The sequence below is a fragment of the Odontesthes bonariensis genome, chromosome 21 (assembly GCF_027942865.1).
Source record: "Odontesthes bonariensis isolate fOdoBon6 chromosome 21, fOdoBon6.hap1, whole genome shotgun sequence".
NCBI lineage: Eukaryota > Metazoa > Chordata > Actinopteri > Atheriniformes > Atherinopsidae > Odontesthes > Odontesthes bonariensis.
The window spans coordinates 7,611,005-7,632,810 of NC_134526.1; the positions used below are offsets into that span (position 1 = coordinate 7,611,005).

The 21,806-nt window shown below is 41.0% G+C and overlaps 1 protein-coding gene across 1 annotated transcript in view; it reads left to right on the forward strand.

Annotated features, from left to right (window-relative positions):
* The window catches only part of ngfra (nerve growth factor receptor a (TNFR superfamily, member 16)), a 29,295-nt gene extending 8,794 nt beyond the window's left edge, over nucleotides 1–20,501 (forward strand). Inside the window, exons 3-6 of the mRNA XM_075454446.1 lie at nucleotides 1,157–1,519; nucleotides 9,317–9,551; nucleotides 11,042–11,250; nucleotides 16,333–20,501. Coding sequence (XP_075310561.1) covers nucleotides 1,157–1,519; nucleotides 9,317–9,551; nucleotides 11,042–11,250; nucleotides 16,333–16,385 — 860 coding nt within the window. The 3' untranslated portion in view covers nucleotides 16,386–20,501. The remainder of the gene's footprint in view (nucleotides 1–1,156; nucleotides 1,520–9,316; nucleotides 9,552–11,041; nucleotides 11,251–16,332) is intronic.
* Nucleotides 20,502–21,806: the final 1,305 nt, after the last annotated feature.

Below are 21,806 nucleotides of genomic sequence, written 5' to 3' on the forward strand. Positions count from 1 at the left end.
TTTGGTGTCAATAGTGTGAGCAAGTTTACTTTGGTTCAGATTGAAATATCTCAGTACGGTTACTGAGTGCAGTGCACTGAAACTTCATTAAGATATTTACGATCCTCAGAGGATGACTGCTACTGTATTGGGTGATCCGGTTTTTGGCACAAGTTAATATTTTGTTTCACTCAGCTCTCATGGAAAAATGTCCCTCTAGAAATATAAAATGAAAGCACAGTTAAAGATTTGTGGTCTCTTCAGGCTCCAGAACGTTATCCCAGCTGGCCAATGGGCAAAGACAACTTGTTTTACATGTTAACTCATCATAAGCAAGAACAGTTTGATGATGTTACTCCTCCTTAATAAACCTTTTACTCCGTGTTCTGAATTACATTATGGAGATTATATTATAAAAACATATATATTTTGCACATGACTCATCAAAGTGTCCATGTTATACTCATTTACTAGCTCATAATTTCACTTGTCAGATCTACTGAAAGCTGCTATGACTGGTCAGCTGTGCGACGAGGCAGGCATTATGCAAATATGTTAGATGATTATAAAGATATATAAAGGAAGAAAAGCCTTTACTCCAATTAGACACATTTGGCAGCTGTCTTTGAGGCAGAATAACTCCCTTTGTTGTGGATTTCTCTGCAAACCCTTTACAAAAAGCTGTAACACACCAAAGTAAAGGGAAACCCTGAAAAAGGCACAAGATGAGCTGTTTCAGGAATGTCTTAAATGCTGCAGTTTTGGCAGAATAACCAACTGTTGAGAACTTCTAAGGGCAGCTCTTAACCACGAGCATGTGGATGCTCCCGAGCTTGCTGTACATGACTGAGATTATAACAGTTTACTCAGCGCAGCACAAACACATTGGGATCGATATCATAATGAGCACAGCAGGCTTTTGACTCGCTCCCCAACAAGAGCACCTTTCTTGTCCTGGAGCACAAATCACTAAGAGCCCAGTGGATCAATGTGTCCTTCCTTCTAATGAATGTGCAGTAAACATGATTAATGTCATTAGATTCACTGTTTATCTCCTTGTTTATCTTCTCATATTTCCCTCTCTATCCTCCATCCTCTCTTACTCTTTTCGCCATCTCACATTTCCTCTCTCTGACTCCACAACCTTGTCTCCTTCAACCTGTCCTCTGGTCTGCAGGTGAAACCTTCTCAGAGAACTACAGTCACACAGAGCAGTGCGGGCAATGCACTCAGTGTGTGGGCTTGATGCGGATGGCGACGCCCTGCACCGACTCCAACGATGCCAGATGTGTCTGCAACTACAACTACTTCTTTAGTCAAGTGTCTGGACGCTGCGAGCTGTGCACGGTGTGCCCGGTGGGACAGGGCGTGTACTCTCACTGTGATCATTATCAGGACACTGTGTGTGAGGAGTGTGTGGATGATACCTTCTCTGATCGGGAAAGCTCCCTCGAACCCTGCCTGCCCTGCACCATCTGTGAGGAAGACACTGAAACACAGACGGCTCTATGCACACCCACCAGTGACTCTGTCTGTCATAGTAAGTCTGCTACACAGTCAAGTCACTTTTTAACCTGTAGCTGCAACACATTCTCTCTACCAGTCTGTCACACACACGCTTGATCAGTAGCCTTTTGCATCAGTTTCCAACACGCTGCCTGTCCCTGTAGCATCATTTGTTGAGTTGAGAAAAATAGGAAATATGTGCTGCAATTTACTGAATCATGTGAAAACACAAATGGAAACACTGTATAAAAGGCAAAAACAAAGTTTGTACAATTCTAATAAGGTTGAAGATAATATCTGGTTTGAGCACCTTCATTCTTCAACACAGTTTGAACACTTTTAGATACTTTTTATCATTTCTTTAAGTAGTCTTCAGGAATAGTTCTTCAGGCTTTTTGAAGGGCATTCTTCTTTGGATGTTGGCTGCCATTTGACCATTTCTGATGAGGCTTCAGGGAACTGAAGGTCCAGATGCATCTCTCAGGTCCTGTGTCAGGACATAGATGCAACAGAGGAAATGAGTGCAAATGATGTGTCTTTGTGACAAGTGTCTAAAGATATCATTCAAATGATTTAAGTTATTTGCTAAATTGTCTGTTATGTGTCGACACAACACCGTTTTATTTCCTATGAGTTAGGCGTTACAGGATAAACACATTCCTCTGGAAATGGACATTCGATAGACTGGATTGTAAATTAGACAAAAAGCAAAAAAAAAAAGAAATTAAGTGGAGGGAGTTTTGCACAGAAATGTATATATGTATAAAAAACATTAATAACAAATAATTCATTGGACAGTTAACCAACAAGGGTCACCTTGAGCACCAAATGAATTTACTGTGGAATTCTTATATGTTCACTGTATTAGTTAACATAATAAGCAGATCTTATTGGTCAAATAGCAACTGAAAACTAGTAATGAAGCAGAAATAAAGATTAATGGACTGCGACATTAGATAGTAGAAAGTGGTCTGTGGATTGACAAAATAGAATAGGGGCATACAAACATTATTTTATGATGTTCCTTGAAGATAGTTATTACAGTACCATCAAACATCTGTGACTGGTTCCTTGACAGTTCCCACAAGCATTGGATGGATAAAGTAACATGAAAAGTTTTGCTTTTTAAAACATCCAAGATCAAAAATCTGCTACCACAATGTCTTGTAGTTGGTTCCTGTAGCATTTTCACCACAAATAAAACCAGAGTTATGTTGGAGGGCTTTCAGATGATTTGAACCGTGGTTTGTTTTTTGCCCCTAAGCGTATTTGGTTTGGAAAGATGTGAACACTGATCATTTCTGGGCGCAGTCCAGAAAAATGGCACTGACACAATTTAGAAGAAGTGTTGGGCCTCAAGTAAGTTTTGTTTTTTAAACAAGTAAATTTGATCTGACCAGCCACAAGACTGCAAACTCTACTGTTGTGATACTTCAAAGACAAATTCTCATCTGATTTTGGACGAAAAGCCAAAACATCATACATTTTCCTGTTAAGTTCTTTAATTTCTGTGTCTGAAAAGAAACCCAAATAAGAAGAATGCAGCAGGTTTATAAAGTCACCTACTGATTTGGGTGAGAGAATAGAATAACAAGCCTTCTGCTGTCAGACTGTTGGGTGTTATTGTTTGGTCTACATCAGAACTAAAAGACCTGAACGGAGCAAGCAAACACAACAGAGTTTGTTTGAAACGCACCACGCATTTAGCATGAAAGCACGTTCACCAGAGAACATTACAAGCCCCAGACCACGAACAGCCCACTGCCTTCAAGTTATTTCAAATGGGTGTTGGAAGCATCATATATATCTCAATCACACTTGAACGAGCCACCAGGGGCGACCTCCACATGGTCTGTAGGAACAGACACAGTTAAAGGTCGGCCCTGGTCAGACTTTCAAACAGCTGGAAGTTGAAAGTTTTAGTATAAAAAGGTCAAAGACTTCTGCAGTGTCAACACGGAGACGATCAATAATCTGCTCGCCCACCAAACAGTCAGGCTCCTTGTGTCCAAGAGTAAAAGCAGCTTGTACTATAGGAAGCTGTGAATTCCCTTCGATCAGGCAGAGCATGAACCTGACCTCATCTTTCCTTGGGTGGCACTGGTCTAAATATTCTGGATAAAAATCTTCAGAATCTTCAGAAGAAAGTTGTGATAATGGTTCCTGTGCAGTGTTCCTCTCCTTCCTTGAAACACTTCAGTGGTGGGATGAATAAATGCTTCTGACTAAGCTCCTAATAGGAAGAGCAATGGCTGCTGCAGGGGTTTTGATCAGTCTCGTTTTCCCATTATCATTTTGAAATGAACATCTTCATGAGAACTTTTTGTATAAATCAGCTGAAATAAGCCTGGCTGGAAACCAACTTGCTTGAGGTTTCATTGCTTGTATTAGGATCTGTTATGTTAACAGAGCTAAAAGTCTGTCAACACTTGGACAGCCACATGGTTTACATTCCAATTTTAATTGAGTGTAATGGCACTGAAAATAAATGGAGGGTGTGTACAAAGATAAGGCCTGGAAAGGTAGATGAGGTGGAAGAAGGGTTTAAAACACCATCAGAGGTGTGACGCTTAGCTTTTTATCCATAAATCACTACCAAGGCGATTCTGAACACAAACAAGACCATAGAAAATGTGGGCTCTACTTCAGACTTGACTACATGCATACAGTAAATACAACCTTTAACACCCACGAGATAATCATTAAATATCGGATGTTTGTTGGCCATAATACGGCCTTTTCCTGCCCATCTAGCGCCCACCCAGGCAGCTCAACTTTGACCTGCCTCATCACGTACGATGGCACCACAGCAGCGGTAATGGTGAAGATCAGAAAGATGGCATAAGGGACCTTATGAAAGGAGAGCCCTGTTAAACAGCACCAGTGGGCCTGCGGGTAACGGCTGCAGTCACATGTGGCGTGATGGTGTTTCCAGGCTTCCATGGTGGTCTTTGATGACTGTGCTTAGATACAGATACGTCCTCTGCAGCAAACAACAAGTTGCCTCACTGTGATTCTCATCCTGTCTGTGCATTTTTGGTTCATTTTACATGCAGCCATTTCTAAATACTCTCTGGCTGTTTTTCTCAAGCTTACGGCTGCTTTAGTGAAGATGTGACTGGGGTATTTTAAAATCCCTAAATGCCCTGCTCATATCCAGCTGTCAGCAAGCATCAATTACACGATACAATGACAGAGAGAAAGAGAAAGAAGTGGAGATGAAACAGTGGGAGAGCTGCAGCATATGTGCTGTGCTGGTATTCTGTGCTGAAGGGTCGATATGAGACCTGGGATTTCTTCTACCCGTGCTCAGGTTTCGCTGAGTGACCTCTATGAGCACCCACACACGACTGCAGTACACACGCTCACAAGCTTTAGACACACAAACACTCTTTATGAGCATTCAGAATAGATCAGAAGATACAGCTGATAGCAGGTTAACATGGCACAGGCATCCTCTCCCACTGCCAAGTGCAATCTAACTTCTACATTTTTCATTAAACTCAAGACACCACATGTGCCAACCTCTCTGATGTGAAACTGAAAACACCTCCTGCACCTTTTCCTGAAGGTGTCTGTCCCTTTTGGCCTCGCCCACGTTTATCCAAAAGGCACTGTTCAGTCTCCAGTTGAGTAGGCCTGTATGAAATGTTGAGCAGGTCTTTCAGTGTTTGTCTTCAAGAGCCAGAGAGGGAATGATAAAGAAGACAGATAAAAGCAGACTTCATTTCTCTTTATTATCTCACTCTCATCAGGCTGAGCTCATCACCTTCTCTCCTCCCCCTCCTTCCATCTCTTCCCACCGTGGCCCTCGAGTTGACGGGCTAGCAAAGTGGTGGAAGGTGGCCAGTGTGCATTCAGCGCCTTCACCACTGCAGTATAATTACTCCCACTAATAAGAGCACTTTACAGCAGCTCTTCTGTTCATCTGCACCCCCTCCTGTCTCTCTTCTAACACTCTGCCTCTCTGTCTGCCCTCCCCTCCACTCTTCCTATTAACTCTCCCCAACAGAAGACAGAGCGCTCACTTGAATAATTTGTAATACGTGTGTGCGTGATGGATGTGTGCACACCAGGCAGTTGAGATAGAGGCTGAGCTGAAACAGAGGGAGAGTGTTTGGGGGCTGATAAAGAGGTCATTGTACATGTGCTGTGCCTGATAGTTGCTCATCTCCACCCTGACCTGGCAGTGGCCAAGACATCAACTTCTGCATAAGACCCTGGGGTTAAATTCACCATAAAGACCTCAGTGGCTCATAAAAATGAAATCTTTCTTTTCCTCCCCCTCGTGTCCACACCCCACTAATAAACACATCTCCCTGCCCACACAGCCCCATTCTCATAAAATCCTGGGCCAGTTTTATTTTGTTTCATGAGTGTTTTAAACCTACTGAAGCCAAACTGGAATTGTGGAAAGTCCACCGCCACGTTTAAGCTATTGTGTTCAAGCTGAGGTACAGTATAAAAGCCCTGCAGCCTCAGGTTTATGCTTTGGTCCACATCCAGCTGTGTTTCAGTGCTCGAACCAGAGAAATATAAAGAGCAGGGACTTACAATAAAGATGCAGCATCCTGTGCTTTAACTTTCAGTATTGAGTGAGTCTTATGTGATGCATACGCTCAGGAGAGTTGTAATCTTGGCTCAGAATGAGACAGAACAATAAGTCCTGAGGTCTAGGTAGAAGAAACTTTCATTGAGCACTTACAGTAGGAGCAGGATGATTGATAACCTGGAGCGAAAAATCAAAGACTCTAAGGATAGGCTGAAACTTCTGTAATAAACCATATATATCGCCAGACCGTCTGCACACTTTCACTCTTTTTCACACCTCCCATTCACAATTTAATCTATTTGCAAGCTCATGTTGCATTGCTAATACCATTAGCCCGGCCTGCTTTAGCCAGATGATGTAGGGCATAGCTGAGGAAACCTGACTACATCCGAGGAAAGATCAAGAAATGAATGTAATACAGACACCAGTGTTCCACCTCTCTGAACACTCCCTCTTTAGACAGATCCAAATCAATAGTCCAGCTTTAAATAGTTCTCTGCATTCTGCATGTTTCTAAGTATGGCATGCACATGTGCTGCATATTTCTGTCCTGAGACAAACATTTTCTGGTGCTTCAGTAAACCAACCCTCATGCAGTATTGGATAGAGAGATAGATAGGTAGACGACTTTATTAATCCCTTTGGGAGGTTCCCTCAGGGAAATCTCCATGTCCATCTCACTCACGCTCAGCACTGTTATATACAGAAATGTACAGAAGAGTGGGACAGGATTGTCCCGTCATCACCACACTGACAGACAGACCAACACGGAGACTTAATAACAAACAGAAACTTCTCAAACTTGTCCACATAAGTTGCTCATCGACATCCCATCAGCCTGTTAACGTGTGTAAATTATGCAACAAATCAATGTAGAGAAACCTGACTGTCTGCCCTGTCAGTGAAAAGAGAATAAGTCCATAGAGCCTTTTGCTGTGATGGTCCACTGAATATTTCTGTTCTTATAGTCCACACCAGTGGATCCATTTCCATCAACGTCATTTTCATAATATTTTTTTTCTAAATTGTCCACTTGGTCAACTAAAAAACAATGATGGGACATTCCTACTGAGCATGTAGAGAAAATTGGATTACCTGGCCAGTTTAAATCTTTTATACTAGTACGGTCACAACAGATGAGGGATGATAAGTAATAATGGATGCCAATGTGCACGAAAAGGAGGCGGCTTTTACATTGTGGTGGTCATTTGTGTTTCTAGATTTTAAAATGTGTGTGTTTGTAAAACCCTTTCTCATTCTACTGCAAAATCCTCTGTTTTTTTAATGATTTTAAACATTTTTTTGGGAGCTCAATGTAGTTGTGATGAAAACTGTCAAAGAGGTCACCAGGGCATTGTTTCTCGAAAGGCACACTGCTGTTGAATTATTGAAACGTAATCTTTCAGTGCTGTGAGCGTCACGCTGAAAGTCCATTTGCCCCCACATCAGAAGGGTGGAGGCACAAATTCAAGAGCAGGATATCTCAAACTATAACCACAAATAAAGTATTGAGTGTTTGCTCTTTCTAATATAAATGCCGGTGCAGGTAAATAAGGATATATTTCATGTAAATTCAATAAAGTGAGCCTTGGAGCCATTTGTAGTATCAAACAGTAAAACATTAAATTCATCCTTACCTCTGAAACAGTGACTTAGAATGAGTAAAAAGCAGAATACATGTTTAATCAGTGTAAAACTCCTCACTCCTCCCATGAACTCCACTAATTTAAGGCTGGTATATAAAGAGTAAATGAATGATACATCAGAACAGTAGAACATTTGCAGTGATGTATCACAGGTCCTCACAGGATAATATATTATCATGAATGAAAGCTGGCATTTAATTCCTATAATTTGCTTATACTTGCTCATAACTGCATCATAATTTGTTTTAAATTCTATCAGATGCTAAATATGGACATCCAGCCAGCAAAAATCCAAATATTTGTGAACAAGCCCAAAAGTATTTGGGATAACGCCCCCAGACTTTGGTCTTGAAAGAAGGCTTGGGGTCCCCACAGGGTTAATCCTGTTAGGGCCAGTACAAAGCTAATGGGGAGCAGCCAGAGGTTCTGCTGGGATTTCCCAGCTCAGATCTCAACCAAGCTGCACCATCTCCGTTCCCACCAGGCGGCTCAGCTCACTTAAATTTTGCTTTTGGCTGGACGGACGCTCTCCTCAGCTCAATCTACAATATCCAGAGGGGACGAGTAATCCGCCGGCTCCTCTGTGAACTTTTCAACCATCTGACAGAATCAGTGCAGCGTTAACAAAAACAGCTTTTAAAAAAACAAAAACTTTTTGACGAGATTGTAGGAGATAACTGATGGATAACTTATGTTGTCAGGAGTCATGTCCATCAGAGAGGGTGCGGTGCTGCTGTATGATGGGAAATTACACTGACTCATTAATGGAGCACCCAGTGAAAGAGGAAATGGGACAATCTATGAAAATGACTTCTTCACAGGCTTTGCTGTGAGAGAAACCAGACCCCCTCAGTAGCACAGTGTGCTCCTTGCCTCTCTGGCTTCACAGTCATGAAGATGACCTCCCTGAAGCCCCAGACGTCTTCAAGGATCCACATGGCCGTAATGTCATTTATTGTGAAGACATCCCGCAGATTAGGACGTGGTGAAAAGAGACCTGGTGCTCAGGGCTCAGGCTTGGTATAGGGTGGGCTGGAGGGTGACATGAATTCACCCCCGTCAGTGGAGAAACATTCCTTCTTCCTGCACACAGCAACTCAGCCAAAACCCATCTGTCTATTAGAAACAGCTGCGGCATGTGTGCGGTGCATCAGACATCTGGTTGGTGACTTGGTAATCGCACACCAGCAAACAAGCTCGCTGCAGAAAAGGTTTCATCATGGCAGGATTTCTTTTTGCATGAAATTAAATTTAGTTCAGATATCTATGAATAGAATAACTGGACATTATTCTGGAGGCTACGGAAGGTTAAGTTTTCTTTTTATCAAATTGCTACTTAATAGAGTTTTCTACAGTCATTCATGGTGCTCAGAGGATATATCTCAAGGGTTTTTCTTATCCCTTGACTTTCCTTTTGTTCAAACATGAGGTAGAAATTTGTGGTTTTGAGTTAAATGTACGACTTCTACTGAATGGATTGCCTTGAAATCTAATTCAGATGTTCAAGTGCCTCAGGACCAGCATGTTAGCAGTGTCACTGTGGACACATTAGCATTTAGCTCCAAGTATTTGTGCAACCCAGCCTCCTTAGAAGATGATTTTTGTTGACTTTTCTCCACTTTCTTCCCTACAGATCCAAACCTTCCTACATATGTCACTCCCACCTTTGATCCCCTTGCATCTTCCCTACCTGATTACTTATTCCCCTTTGGCTCCGAAAGTCCAATCCTGGTCACAGAGACAACCACGTCCAGCGCCGGCTTTCCCCACTTTCTTGGCAACGGCCTCGACGAAAACCTTATCCCCATCTACTGCTCCATCCTGGCTGCCGTGGTGGTGGGCCTGGTGGCTTACATCGTGTTTAAGAGGTCAGTGAAAACAATGAAAAGCTGCTCTGTGCTTAAAGACATTAGAACTATTGGGTTTTGCCCATCAGCAACATAATCTGGGATAGTTAGGGTGCACAGTGATGGTGATCTGGAGGTTGCCAGAGGCAAAGTCACTTTAACACAGATGCTACCCGAGGAAACATTCATCCTAAAAAAATGCCAGTATGGTGGTTAAATATCAAATTCAGCTGAGGTTTGGAGTGGCTCTGACCCTCTGATAAAACACACCACAGTGAGATATTTTAAAGGCATTACAGAGATAATAAACACATTAGTGATGACATGCAGCTGCCAATGCTAACACTCCATCAGACAGATACAACTGCAGGCTGAAACACATTTGAAGCAAGTAAACAAGCTCATTGGAGGCATTGATCGTTTGAAAAGTGCCAACGAGGGGAAATTTGAGTGCCAGATTCATCAGCGCAGTCATGCACACATCTGCCCAATACTCCACATGTACTTCAAATCATACATAAACACACTGAAAATGATGGGAATGTGTGCAACAGCCGATAATTTACAAGGAAAGATGTTAACCACTCAATACATGTGGAAGTTTGCACTGCTGATTCATAAGCAACAGTGTAGAATTGTTGAGCTTTTCCAGGGTTTTGGAATATTTCGCTGTAGTTTTTATTTAACTTGGACAAATATACAGAAGAATAATAATGTATTCCTATTCAACACATTGTTGTAATATGCTGAGGATAAAAATACATTTCCTTGGCTAAAAAAAGAAAGAAAAAACCTGTGCCAATGATATAATTATATTAATGATGGGGGACCGTAATGTTGTTTTGCTCCATTTCAAACCTGTTTAGATAACGACTTTAGACACATGCTTTCACAGTTAAAGTCAGGAGGAAATGCTTTTAGGATAAGAAATAACCTAAACAATCGTGGCAAATGTATTCAGGAAGAGCCATTATGGCGGGCTAAAATCTGATTGTATCTGGGACCACCAGCACTGACATGCTGTAGGTATAGTAGCAGGTATACAATAACTCCTTAAAGCCTTATTTTGACCCCTCTAAAACAGACAAACATGGAGAAAATGGCATTTCCTGACTCGCCTGTGGTCTTTTCACTGAGTGATAACGTTGGTGTCATATAATTTCCTTTAAACTTTTGTCATTTTTAGTATATTTTTTATATATATGGTTTGCTGGCAACATTTGTTTTTCCTTTAAATACCGTGCATTTTTGATAAAACACCTCTTCCTTTTAATGTAGACGTGCGGCCATTTTCAAATTGTAGTATTTTTGTTATGCACATAGAGTACATGAGTCACAGTCGGAATCTCAAATGTAATCGAAATTGCCAAAACTGTGGCACTCTTTGTCACTATACTTCACTGGTCTTTAGAAATTACACCAACTTTATATGTTTCTGCCAAATATACCTAATTCTGTCACGATGTTATCATATCATATCAAGTTTTATCTGACATGCCACTTCTGCACAGGTGGAATAGCTGCAAGCAGAACAAACAGGCAGCTAATAACCGTGCAGCGACAAACAACCAGATGGTGACGCCGGAGGGAGAGAAGCTGCACAGTGACAGCGGGATCTCAGTGGACACTCAGAGTCTGCAGGAGCAGCAGCAGCAGCACCAGCAGGCCCAGGCTGATGTCCAGCCTCAGCCCTCACACTCACACACACAGGAACAGATAGGTAAGCTGTCAGTGACATGAAGGAGACTCTAAACTCGCTTAAAAACTCACACCTCGAGTCTAGCTTTTCATTATGTGTGTGTTGTGAAACTTTGATTTATACAGGACTAAAAATCCTTTGCGTTTTCCAAAGTAATGCATCCAACTTCATTAAAAAATCTGTTTCTCAGTGCCCTGACACTATAGACTGTAAATCATCTGGCTGTATTCCAGAAAATAATGGGGTTAAGGTGCTTATTCACTTCATGATACCTGGCCTCACATCACAGAAAGTTAGGCTCACCGTGAGGTGAATACATTCCTTGTTCACAGTCTGATATTTAGGCTGCCAAAAGAAAGTCATCATCTATTACATCAAGATATTCTGGTTTTCTCAGTGTTGTGCAAGGCTTCGCTTCTGCAAAGAGCTATATTTTTGTATATTGAGCTCAAAAGCAACCTTACAGCAGCCCTGACACCTACATTTAGCTGCCAAAAGCAGGGAGGTGAGGTATTCATGAGGCATTAGACATCAGGAATGTACAGGTTATGACAGTGGGGAACTGCAGAAAAATGAATATGATGGATGCACTGATTATGTATTTGTTTGTATTATTATTCATCACATCAATCATCAAAAGTTTGTAGACACAGTTTCTATCTTAGCACATATCCGATATGGTGCATAATGCATAAGTAGGGTACCTAAATGACTATTTGATCGACACAAGCCTTTTGATAGTGTGCTGTGCGAGTTTTGAGTGTAGATTTTCGTTCAGATTTTGCCATGAAGCCAGACAAAGTTGAAAAGGTTTTGTAAGATGAATGCTGTAAAGGAAATCTGGCTCGGATCCAACATTATGCACTTTACCGATCTATTATAAAGCAATTTACCATGCGATTAATTGACTTCTAGTGGTGCAGTGCATTAAGAGAGATGACACGGCTGAAGATTTTCCGAAGTGCTTTTGTTTTTTAGACGTCTGTTATTAATGCATTAACCAATGATGAAACAAGGGGCCTCTGGACATGGACATGGGAAAGTCACTGTTCTCATCCTACCACAAACCAGGATGATACAATATAAGGTTGTTTTCTGTCTTCACTGGTGTATCGTGCAGATGCTTTACATCCCTTTGCGTCACTTTGTGGTCATTTAGGATCCTCAGGGTTGTTTTTATCCCATTTTAGTCATTTTCTTTCTTATTTCTATTTTTTAACATCTCCTATTACAATTTTTGGCATTGCATGACTTATTATGTATCTCTGCTTGTACTGTGTTGTGTTACATTTTTCACTTGATTAACTGTCTTTCCGTGCTCGTTTGGATTTAATTATGGTTGTTTTGAGTCAAAATCTAATTGTTTGGTAACCATCCCTTTTGTAGACATTCTGCATCTCTCGGAGGTCACATTATATCTCATCATGGCCATTTTGTGGCTCATTTTGGATTTGATGTGATTCATTTGAACATGTTGAAACAATACAACATTAATATAACAATAATCGTATTACATGCTCAAAAGGAGTGGGAAGAAGCTTGAATCTTTATTTCTTTGCATGTGATTTGTCTCTTTACCTTTATTCTTCGTCTCATTTAGGCAATTTTGTGCTTGATTTGAATTGTTTTGCCGCTCTTTGTATGTGTTTTTTTGTGCCCGTCTGCTCACTTTGTGTCATATTTGATGTCTCATTTCAGCTGCTTTATGTTTCTTTATTTGATATATTCCTGTGGTAAAACAAAATTGCTAAAAAATATATAGTTTATTTCAAATATAAGCTGAATTAATACTAAATCAGCGAGTAGTATGCTGTAGTTTATAGTGAATGTTAGTGTAGCAGGAGAAATATAATGTGGTGAATAATTTGAGGAATACACATTTTGTGCACAAGAGAATAATGAAGCAACAGAATGGTTTATGATAGAAATATCTCCAAAAATGTCTATGAATAAGTGTTTGGATGGCAATGGTGCACTTTATCAAATGATAAGCCTCAGTTACAAAGACCTTTCATGTCATCCAGTAAATCAAAATGTCATATGTTTAGCTAATGAGGCTTAAAAAAGATATTTTTAAAGTCTCTTTTCGCTTTATTTAATGCATTATTACAATTGATCAGGGGATTTCACCCTCTGCCCATCAGTGGATATGAACACAGAGACTGAGGTGGGGAGTTGGCACCGATCATCTGAAAAAAGAACCTAACAATTAAACTGCAGAGTAAAGGCAAGTGTTACAGAAATGAGACTCCTGCACAACACTGAGCGCGCCTCTTTTCCTCAATATAGCGCTTACGTTACAAAGATAAAACCAGCATTCCCACTTGATCTATACACATAAACCTTCATATGCTTATTGGGTGTAGTCTAATGAATACTGGGATAATAATGTGCAAACAGGCCAAACAGCGTACTCTCCTTGCTTGAACAACCCACACCACTGTGCCTTTTCTACGATACCCATCACATTCTAATGAGGCTTGGGAAAAGCTTGCTTTGTTTTTTTTTGTGTTTTGTCTGAGTACCTCTTTCTATTCTTCTCATCAACTAATGCTAAGCCAACTGCATGATGGAGGAAAGAAGGAATTCCTTTTAGAAGAGCAGCTTGGCATTGGCACACTGAGAGAGTGACTGCCTGGTTAACCCTGTTGCCTCTTTAAGTTGTTTGCTCATTAGCAGGTGTGACGAGATGGGATCCAGACCTTTTCCAAATCTGATGTAGAATCAGTGTTTAGCACGTGCTAATTGGCATTAGCACTGTCTGTCGGTGAGGAAGCTATTAAAAAAGGCAGCAAATGTTCTTACGCAGGATGTTGTCCGGTCCTCTACAACTAACTGGGGCTATTAAATACACAAGGAGGGAGGGACTATGCACTATAAATCATTATAATCACAGGGGGTTTCTTGTTTCCACTGAACCATATTTTACTGGTGGCTTAAGTAATGGGAACACCTTCAGTCAAAACAAGTCCAACAGGCTTAAAAAAAAATAGAAATAGAGCAATGAAAATGTCCCTCGCTGTGACTGACAACTTTTAGAGGGGTTTTTCCCTGAATGCGTCACTGCTGAGGATTGAGAACTCTACCACGAAGGCAGCTCGGCTTCATTTCTGTCAGCCCATCAAAGAACCATCTATCTGTGCAGCACCCCTCTGTGCCCCCCACAACCTCCTTTGCTTCCTGCTTCTTCCTCTCAATCATGCATATAGAGGGTGTTTAAATTTTAAACAAGACTTTAAGCCCTCACAAGCATTTGCAAAACTGTGAATCCCTGCCCTGTGTTTGACCTCCATATGTGGAGTCAATGCAGCTGTTGGTCAAAAAAGATGTGAAGGATCATCAGAATTGCTGCAGAATCTAGATCTTCACAGTGCATAGTATAAATTAGGACTTTAGAGGTTCAATAACAAAGAAAAAAAAACAAAACCAGGATCTAAATAATGCAGAAAGTCAGCTTGGTCTTCCAGTAAAAACCGCAGGGATTTGATGATAAAATCAGACTCTGAGTAAAAACGTTTTTGGGTGTAAATGTTCCTACTGTTGTCGTGGTTTTAACAATGTGAGAGCCAACAGTTTATCTACATTCATAAAGGGAAAAAACAACATTGTGTATGAGTAACAAGTCAGGTCACATGTTGCATTCTGCATCCCATTTGAAGCCATGTAATGTTGTGTCGGTTTCATCTGTAAAATCACATGCAATAACGTTAAAATGCATAGAAATCACATTTCATATTTGTCTGCAGAGGCATCATTTTTTAATTATTGGATAAATGGTTTGATCATAAAACATTAAGTATGACTCCAATGTCTTTATTTATTAAGTATTTATTTACTGAAAAAATTGGGCTGATGATTAATCATTAAAGGATCAATAGAGTGTGGATCAGCCATACTTGCATGGGCCAACTATGATGCCTCAGAACAAAATTACAACAGTATTTCGAATTCAACTGGAGCAGCAACTACAGTAACCACACTATCATCTACAGTTATCAGCAGCTATGGAATGATGGATTATTATGATGCCATTTAGAAATAGGATGCCCTGGTGAGTAAGATGATGCCCAGAAGCCCACTGACTCATTATCTTTCAGTGGAATTTGAAAAAAAAACAAAAACAAACTGCAATTATCATGAAACCATCTAAAATTCAATTTCAAGCATCACGTTTTTTTATCCTTGTCATGGCACAGTCCAATCAGGGTTGTAATCGTACCGAGCAGAAAGGTTTTTTAGAAACGCTGTAAAATCTGTAACAAAGCTTTGGTCTGATTGGGAGTTCAGATATCACAGAAGTCCGGATTGAACTGGCTCAGTGAAAGACAGCTTGTACTGATTCCTGGAATGAGGCTGGATTCTCATGTGGCTATTATTATCAGTGCTGCCTCTGAAAGGTGCAGCGCCAATCATGAAACATTTGGAGTGTAGGCCAAGTATAGGTGCGAGCCACAGCGTGCATGCCTGAACCTGTGTGTTACAGATGGCTGTGCACTGGCCAGCGTCAGCGTGTATCTGCTCTGTGTCTCTGATGATGCCTGTAAGCTGTCTGTTTGAAAAGGAAGGAAGAGCGAAAAAGTGCCGTCACTGGACAGAATCAGTGGGGATGTAAAAGGGAAGCAGAAAAGCTGGGTTGCTTAATCTTGGCACAGTTCTGCTTTTGGAGGAGGGGAAATGGCATGACAGCAGAGGAGCCTCTCCTTGTAAAGCTCTAAGATAAACTCTGTTGTGTTACACTTCTCTGGCACAAGGGTGCATTGATAAAGGCAAGAAAACATGCGCTGGACTTTGGGGTCCTCTCAGAAACGCCTCTGCATTCCCAAAGCGTTTCCATGGTTTCCCTCAATTGACAACAGGTTAAGAGGTTTGTGGGAAAGGAGAACATTTGTCTCCCATCCTCAACTAGCTAATGACTCCAGTTTAACAGGTTCAGATGTGTGAGTGACACCACAGGGCCCCCTACAGGGAGGAGGGACTTCATCAAAGTTTTTAGAGGTTTTCTGAGGAGAGAAAATTGCTCAGTGGGAAACACACAAAGATTCATAGTCACAGTGAGAAATCTACCATCCTTGACATATTTTTCTCTCGACTTTCTCTCTGCAGTGGTGAGTGTGGATGGCAACGCCGAGCCTGACTCGCCTCCCCCCGAAGTCTGAGGAAGAGGGGGTGTCAGAGCTAAGGCCTGGAGGAAGAGAACTGGAGACTTGAACTGTGGACCAAAGTGAGGGGGGTGCCACACAGAGAATGTAAAAATGGACCTTGATTCATAACTGAAGTGGCCACAAAGCAACAACTTTACTTACATGGACCCTCCAGCACCTTTGGGCCATATTCTGACTCTTCATCCTGGCATTTTGAGTCTGTCAGTCAGTGTGCCCGGACACAAAATCTACGGCAATATCAACTACTGTCTGAACCAGTGTTACTAAGATGTATGCCATCTTATATTAACAGATTATTTCAGTAATGACATATGACATCATTCTCAGTAGCTGCCAGTTTTGCCAGTCTTCTTCCCATTTTACGTTTGCCTATGATCAGCTGCCATAAAACATTAGTGCCTGAGAGGTAGTTACTCAGTTAGATTCTCTATATTTTTCCTTTTCATCGAAAGGCTGGGGCAGCTTTTTCCTCTGTGACATCCCACTCTCAGTTAATCCTCCATCCCTCTCCATAGGATTCCCTCTGTTACACACCCACTGTCAGCGATACAAAAGCAACAGGGGAGCAGTGAGTCACTCCACACTTCTTCTAAAGTTTCCTGTTCTTGTGTCAGTTAACCACAGATGCATTTCTTGTCATGTTGTCTTATAAAATATAAGCGTCATTGTTTGAAACTGGTTGCAACGACTGAAGCAAGTGACTCATATTTGGGAAGAGATGCCCATTACTTTCTAGTCTGCTCAGTAATCAACTATTTTTCCTCCAATGCTTAAGCTACATGACGCCCCCACAGTGCCTCCAGGGGTTGTGTTTCAGCAATGTCATGCTCATAATGTGACGCACCCAAATGTTGGTCTTATGTTTGTGGTGCAGTACTTTCATTTTGTGGCTTGGGTTACACGGCTGATTCAGCATATGCCTCTGTGGAGCCTGCATTTGCAACACGAGAAGAACATCTCTGGATCGTGGAGCTCTGCTGACTCACTGCAGCGAGTTGTCTGAAGGGAAGGGGAAACCATCTGTGGAGCAGGAAAAGGAGCAGCGATGTCATCACCGCTCATTAACCTGAAAGTCTAAATGAATTTAGGACTGAAAAACTCCAGAGCAAGGAATCCCATCAATCATTATCCTTTACTCACTCTGAGCAGTAAACTGGGACACCTCTCAGAGGATGCAAGCAACTCCATCTCTGCATGCCCACTCTTACAGGCTTGCATACAGCTCCATCTGTGTTACAGAGTGTGATAAACTGTGCTCAGGCAGTAATGCTTTGTCATAGGGGCTCATGTCAACACAGAGCCCATTAAGGAGATGTCCTGACAGGCAGGTAGTAATTACCTCAGGGTTTCAGCTTCATTTACCCTCTGCTCCACTCTCATTGGGATTAATGCAGTGGACAGTGATGGGACAACACAGCCCTCACCGAAGCCTCAGTGTGACATTACAGATCCCTTTTCCAAGTCTGAGGCCACTGACATTTACATAGGCCATTGCCATGGTGATATAAAGCATTTAGTCCAGGCTCACTTCTAAGGCTGGGTGGTCTTTCTTTTTTTTATCATAGACCACTTTCATGTTGCCCCCCTCTCTGCTGTGTCAGTAGCTGTGGAAGCAGTCAGTTCAGACATCATGTAAAAGAAGTATACTGTAGCTGAGCTTGACTGCATTCATTCCTTACACGGACAGGTACCCTCTCAGGATTTATTTTGCTGTGACTGAGATTATTTGGCATTTAGAAAGACACAGGTTGATATTAGCTGATTTGGTAGTTAACGTGCCACTCAATGGGTGTTATCAGTGCACATTAATGCCATACATGCCATACACTCTCCTCAGTTTTGACTTGACCACAAATGCTTATAAGAAGGAAAGAGGGGATGATGGGATGTGCTAATTAATTAATTTTAGGACACTCTGAACACCTTCATGCAAGAGATTGATGGTTCAAGACTCATCCTGGACAATATTTTTGTACTATGCGGTCAAACATTAATAAAGTAGTTGTGATGCATAAAGAGCGATCGAAACTGAAGGAAGAATGAGTGAAAACAAGGATGTGAAAGAACAGTTGCAGTATTATGGTCTTTATCTGGGAGTGCCACAGTGTGAGTGTACTGGTGCCATCTGCCCCACACTTTTTCTTCCAAGTAAGGAAGTAAGTCAGTTGGTTTTGTGGATTGATCAAATTAACACATAATGACGTTTAGTCCATTAATGAACGGGGCACAACAGCCTGAAGGTAGGCGATAGACTTATCTACTGACCCATAGTTAGAGAAGGAATGAGTACTGATAACACCTATAAAATAGTACAATCACATCAAGACTTGGTGCTGATATACATGTTGTCGTACTTCAACCTTTTTTAGACATAGATTTAACATTCTTGGTTATCTTGGGAATATATCTGCTGAAATCTGAATGAAACAATTGATATTCTCCTCTTATCAGAAACAAGTTTGCTTGGTTTAAAACAAACAAAGGAAGACTCCCGTCTCCAAAGCTCTTTAAAAAGCAAAACACTTCCCATTTGTTTCACACAAAAACTAAAATATGAAACAAGAAATATGGTTTTCCAGCAATGTGAAGTCATGTAATTATCTCTGTCAGGTGGAATCAATTTGTCATCTTACTCTAAGCAAGAGTGTAAATAAGGATACAAATGGTTACTTTAAAGAAAAGTCGGATGTTTTTTCTTCTTAGCAGTGTTTGTAGAGTTTAGCTGTAGGTAGGAAATGTCTCATGGAGAGAAGAAAACAGTGAAAATGAGTCATCGCATCCTGTTTGGTACTGCATTGATTGATCACATGATCACAGACACCTCAAGACAATTAAACTTCCTTAACTGCTCACTTGGGATTCATGAATCACAGCAGCATAATCACTGAAAAGTTTGCAGCTTTGTAGTTGAGTTGGTGTGGACACGTGACCAAACACACAGACAAGTGTATGATTCACTCTTCTACTGAGGGAGCCAGTATGATTCATTCCGATCCGAGCTGAGGCAGTGACATTAAAGCAGACTGCAACAGTGTGAGTGACCAGAGTTGATTTAAAGGAAAGGAAAAAAAGTCTCAAATCCATCTCCCCCTGAGGCTCAATCAGCCTCCCGCAGTGCACTCATCCTCCCTGAGCTGACGTATTCCTTCTCCAGACACTCCAGACACTCTTTGCAGGAATGTGCAGCGTGGGTATACACAAAGAAATATGCAAGAAACATTCAAGGATTAGGTTAAAGATTGCCCTCATTTTCCTTTATTTTTCCATTTTTGTAAATTGTTTTTGTCTTCACATTGCTTGTTTGTTGATACTATGAATAGTTCACCACTTTTGGAATCAGTATTTTTTCTAACTGATGTTATTTTGTAGCACTTATTAGATGTAATATGAATGCACTCAAAGAGTGTACCACAGTTCAAGTGCCTGTACAATGTCCAGAAAATTTTGAGTTGAGAAGTTTAAGTATATGCCTTGTTTGCATTTTTCCACTGATTTGATGTTTTTATGTGTATTTTTTTTTTGATATTTTGAAAGCAAATGAAGGCTTTTTGGGAACTGAAATCAGACACGAACGGATAAACCTTGGAGACTTACGCAAACTGTATAAACTGGGCGCCAATATAAAGACTTGGAGTGCATACATGCTGCCAGTGAACACACATGGTATGCTAACATGCTATAAATATAGGGTCATGTAGCATTACAAAAACATATACCTGTCAAGAGGGGATGCTACTCTAAAATTTGCATACGCCATTTGTCAATAGAGATGAGCTCTACTGTACAGATGTTTTGCATGTACAGTAGTTTTATCATGTGCCTCCATTACCGAGGCAACATGACATGTAGTTTGCAGTATACCGACATCTATGGGGAGGCTCACTGTGACTCTCTGTGATTTTATTACTTGATACAGATAAATCAGGACCTTGTCCCCAAAAAAGCTGAATATCATCTGTAGTGATCTACTAATGTAAAATGCATTGTGTAAATGTGAATTTCTTAGAGTTGATACGAGATACAAAATTACTCTATAAAATGTAAAAAAAACAAAAATGTGTGCAAGTGAAATGAACGTCAATAATGAAATAATAATAAAAAAAAATATGTAATTGCATTGTTTGTCCAGTTTTACTTTGTCACTCAACTAAATGAGCTTCTTAAAGTTCCTCTCTGGTAAAAATCAACTTTTAAACCTTACTAACGGGTCTATAAAGAGTTTTTAATGTGTTACGGGATGTATAATGAGAAAAATGAGCCATCAATGCTATGGCTGATGATTTCTGCTTCTCCAGGGCTCCAGAAGCACTTAGTCTCACAGCACCAATTCTGACTACCTGCACAGCTGCACAGTTCATTTGCATGTGTTGTGAGGAACTGATGGAGCAAGAAGCTGGTAAACTATGAGGAGTTAACAGAACAAGCTGGATAGAGAAGACAATAGAAGGAGGGCTAAGGTTCTTGATTGACCACAGGAGTCCAGAGCTGGTTGGGAAGCCAGCCGACTTAGAACCTTTCAGGTGAGACCTCAGGAGCCACAAGGTCGGCCAAGAAATAGCCAGGAGGTTGCATGGCTAAGCTGGCCGATAAATAAGCCGGGATTTCTGCGCTGAGCCGGGAACTCCTGAGCTAGTTGGCTGGGAGCCTATGGTTAGTTCTGCTTTTCGCCTGAGCCGGAAGCTCACTTGGGGCAGCTGTTGGCTGGCAAGCAGTGCTCTTGTAACACTGTAGAAATTCATAGAAAGTGAATTCACTTGCGTGTGATCTTTTATAATTGAACCTCCTCCTCTAAAGAAATCATCTGTGCTTCAAACATTAACAACTAAGACATTTATAGCTCCCCAATAACTGAAAGAGGAAACAGTTGAAGTGTTGGCACCAACACATCTTTAGACCATAAGAGGTTTCCTATGTGGCACAAACGTATAATAAACAATACTGAGGAACACAGATCAGTTTTTAAAGAGGTTTTGCCGTTCACATGGTCTGAACAGTAAGATAAACCATTACTCTGGAGGATGAGGCGTCCAAGATTTCTGAAAGAATTTCAAAATCAAATTCAAGGTGAGCTAAGGTTTGTCACGAAATAGTAAAACATCTCACATTATTTATGTTTTCAAAGTTCTATTTTGAATAAAACATCTTTGTATGAGACTTTTAATTGACATTTTTTACAACATCCCAACTTTTACAGGTCGTACATGCAGATTCTCACATCTCACAGGATGTTTGCACCCTTTTTTGAAGATCTTGAAGATACCTTGGATGTAGAAACAATTACACAAAACATATTAACTGCCAAATTTTGGAGGTGCTGTAGACAGTCAGGCTGTGGTTGGAGTCTTTATTCAAATCTAAGCTAACTAGCTGCAGGTAGCTTCGTATTTATAGGACCATCTTAAAAATGTCTTTGAT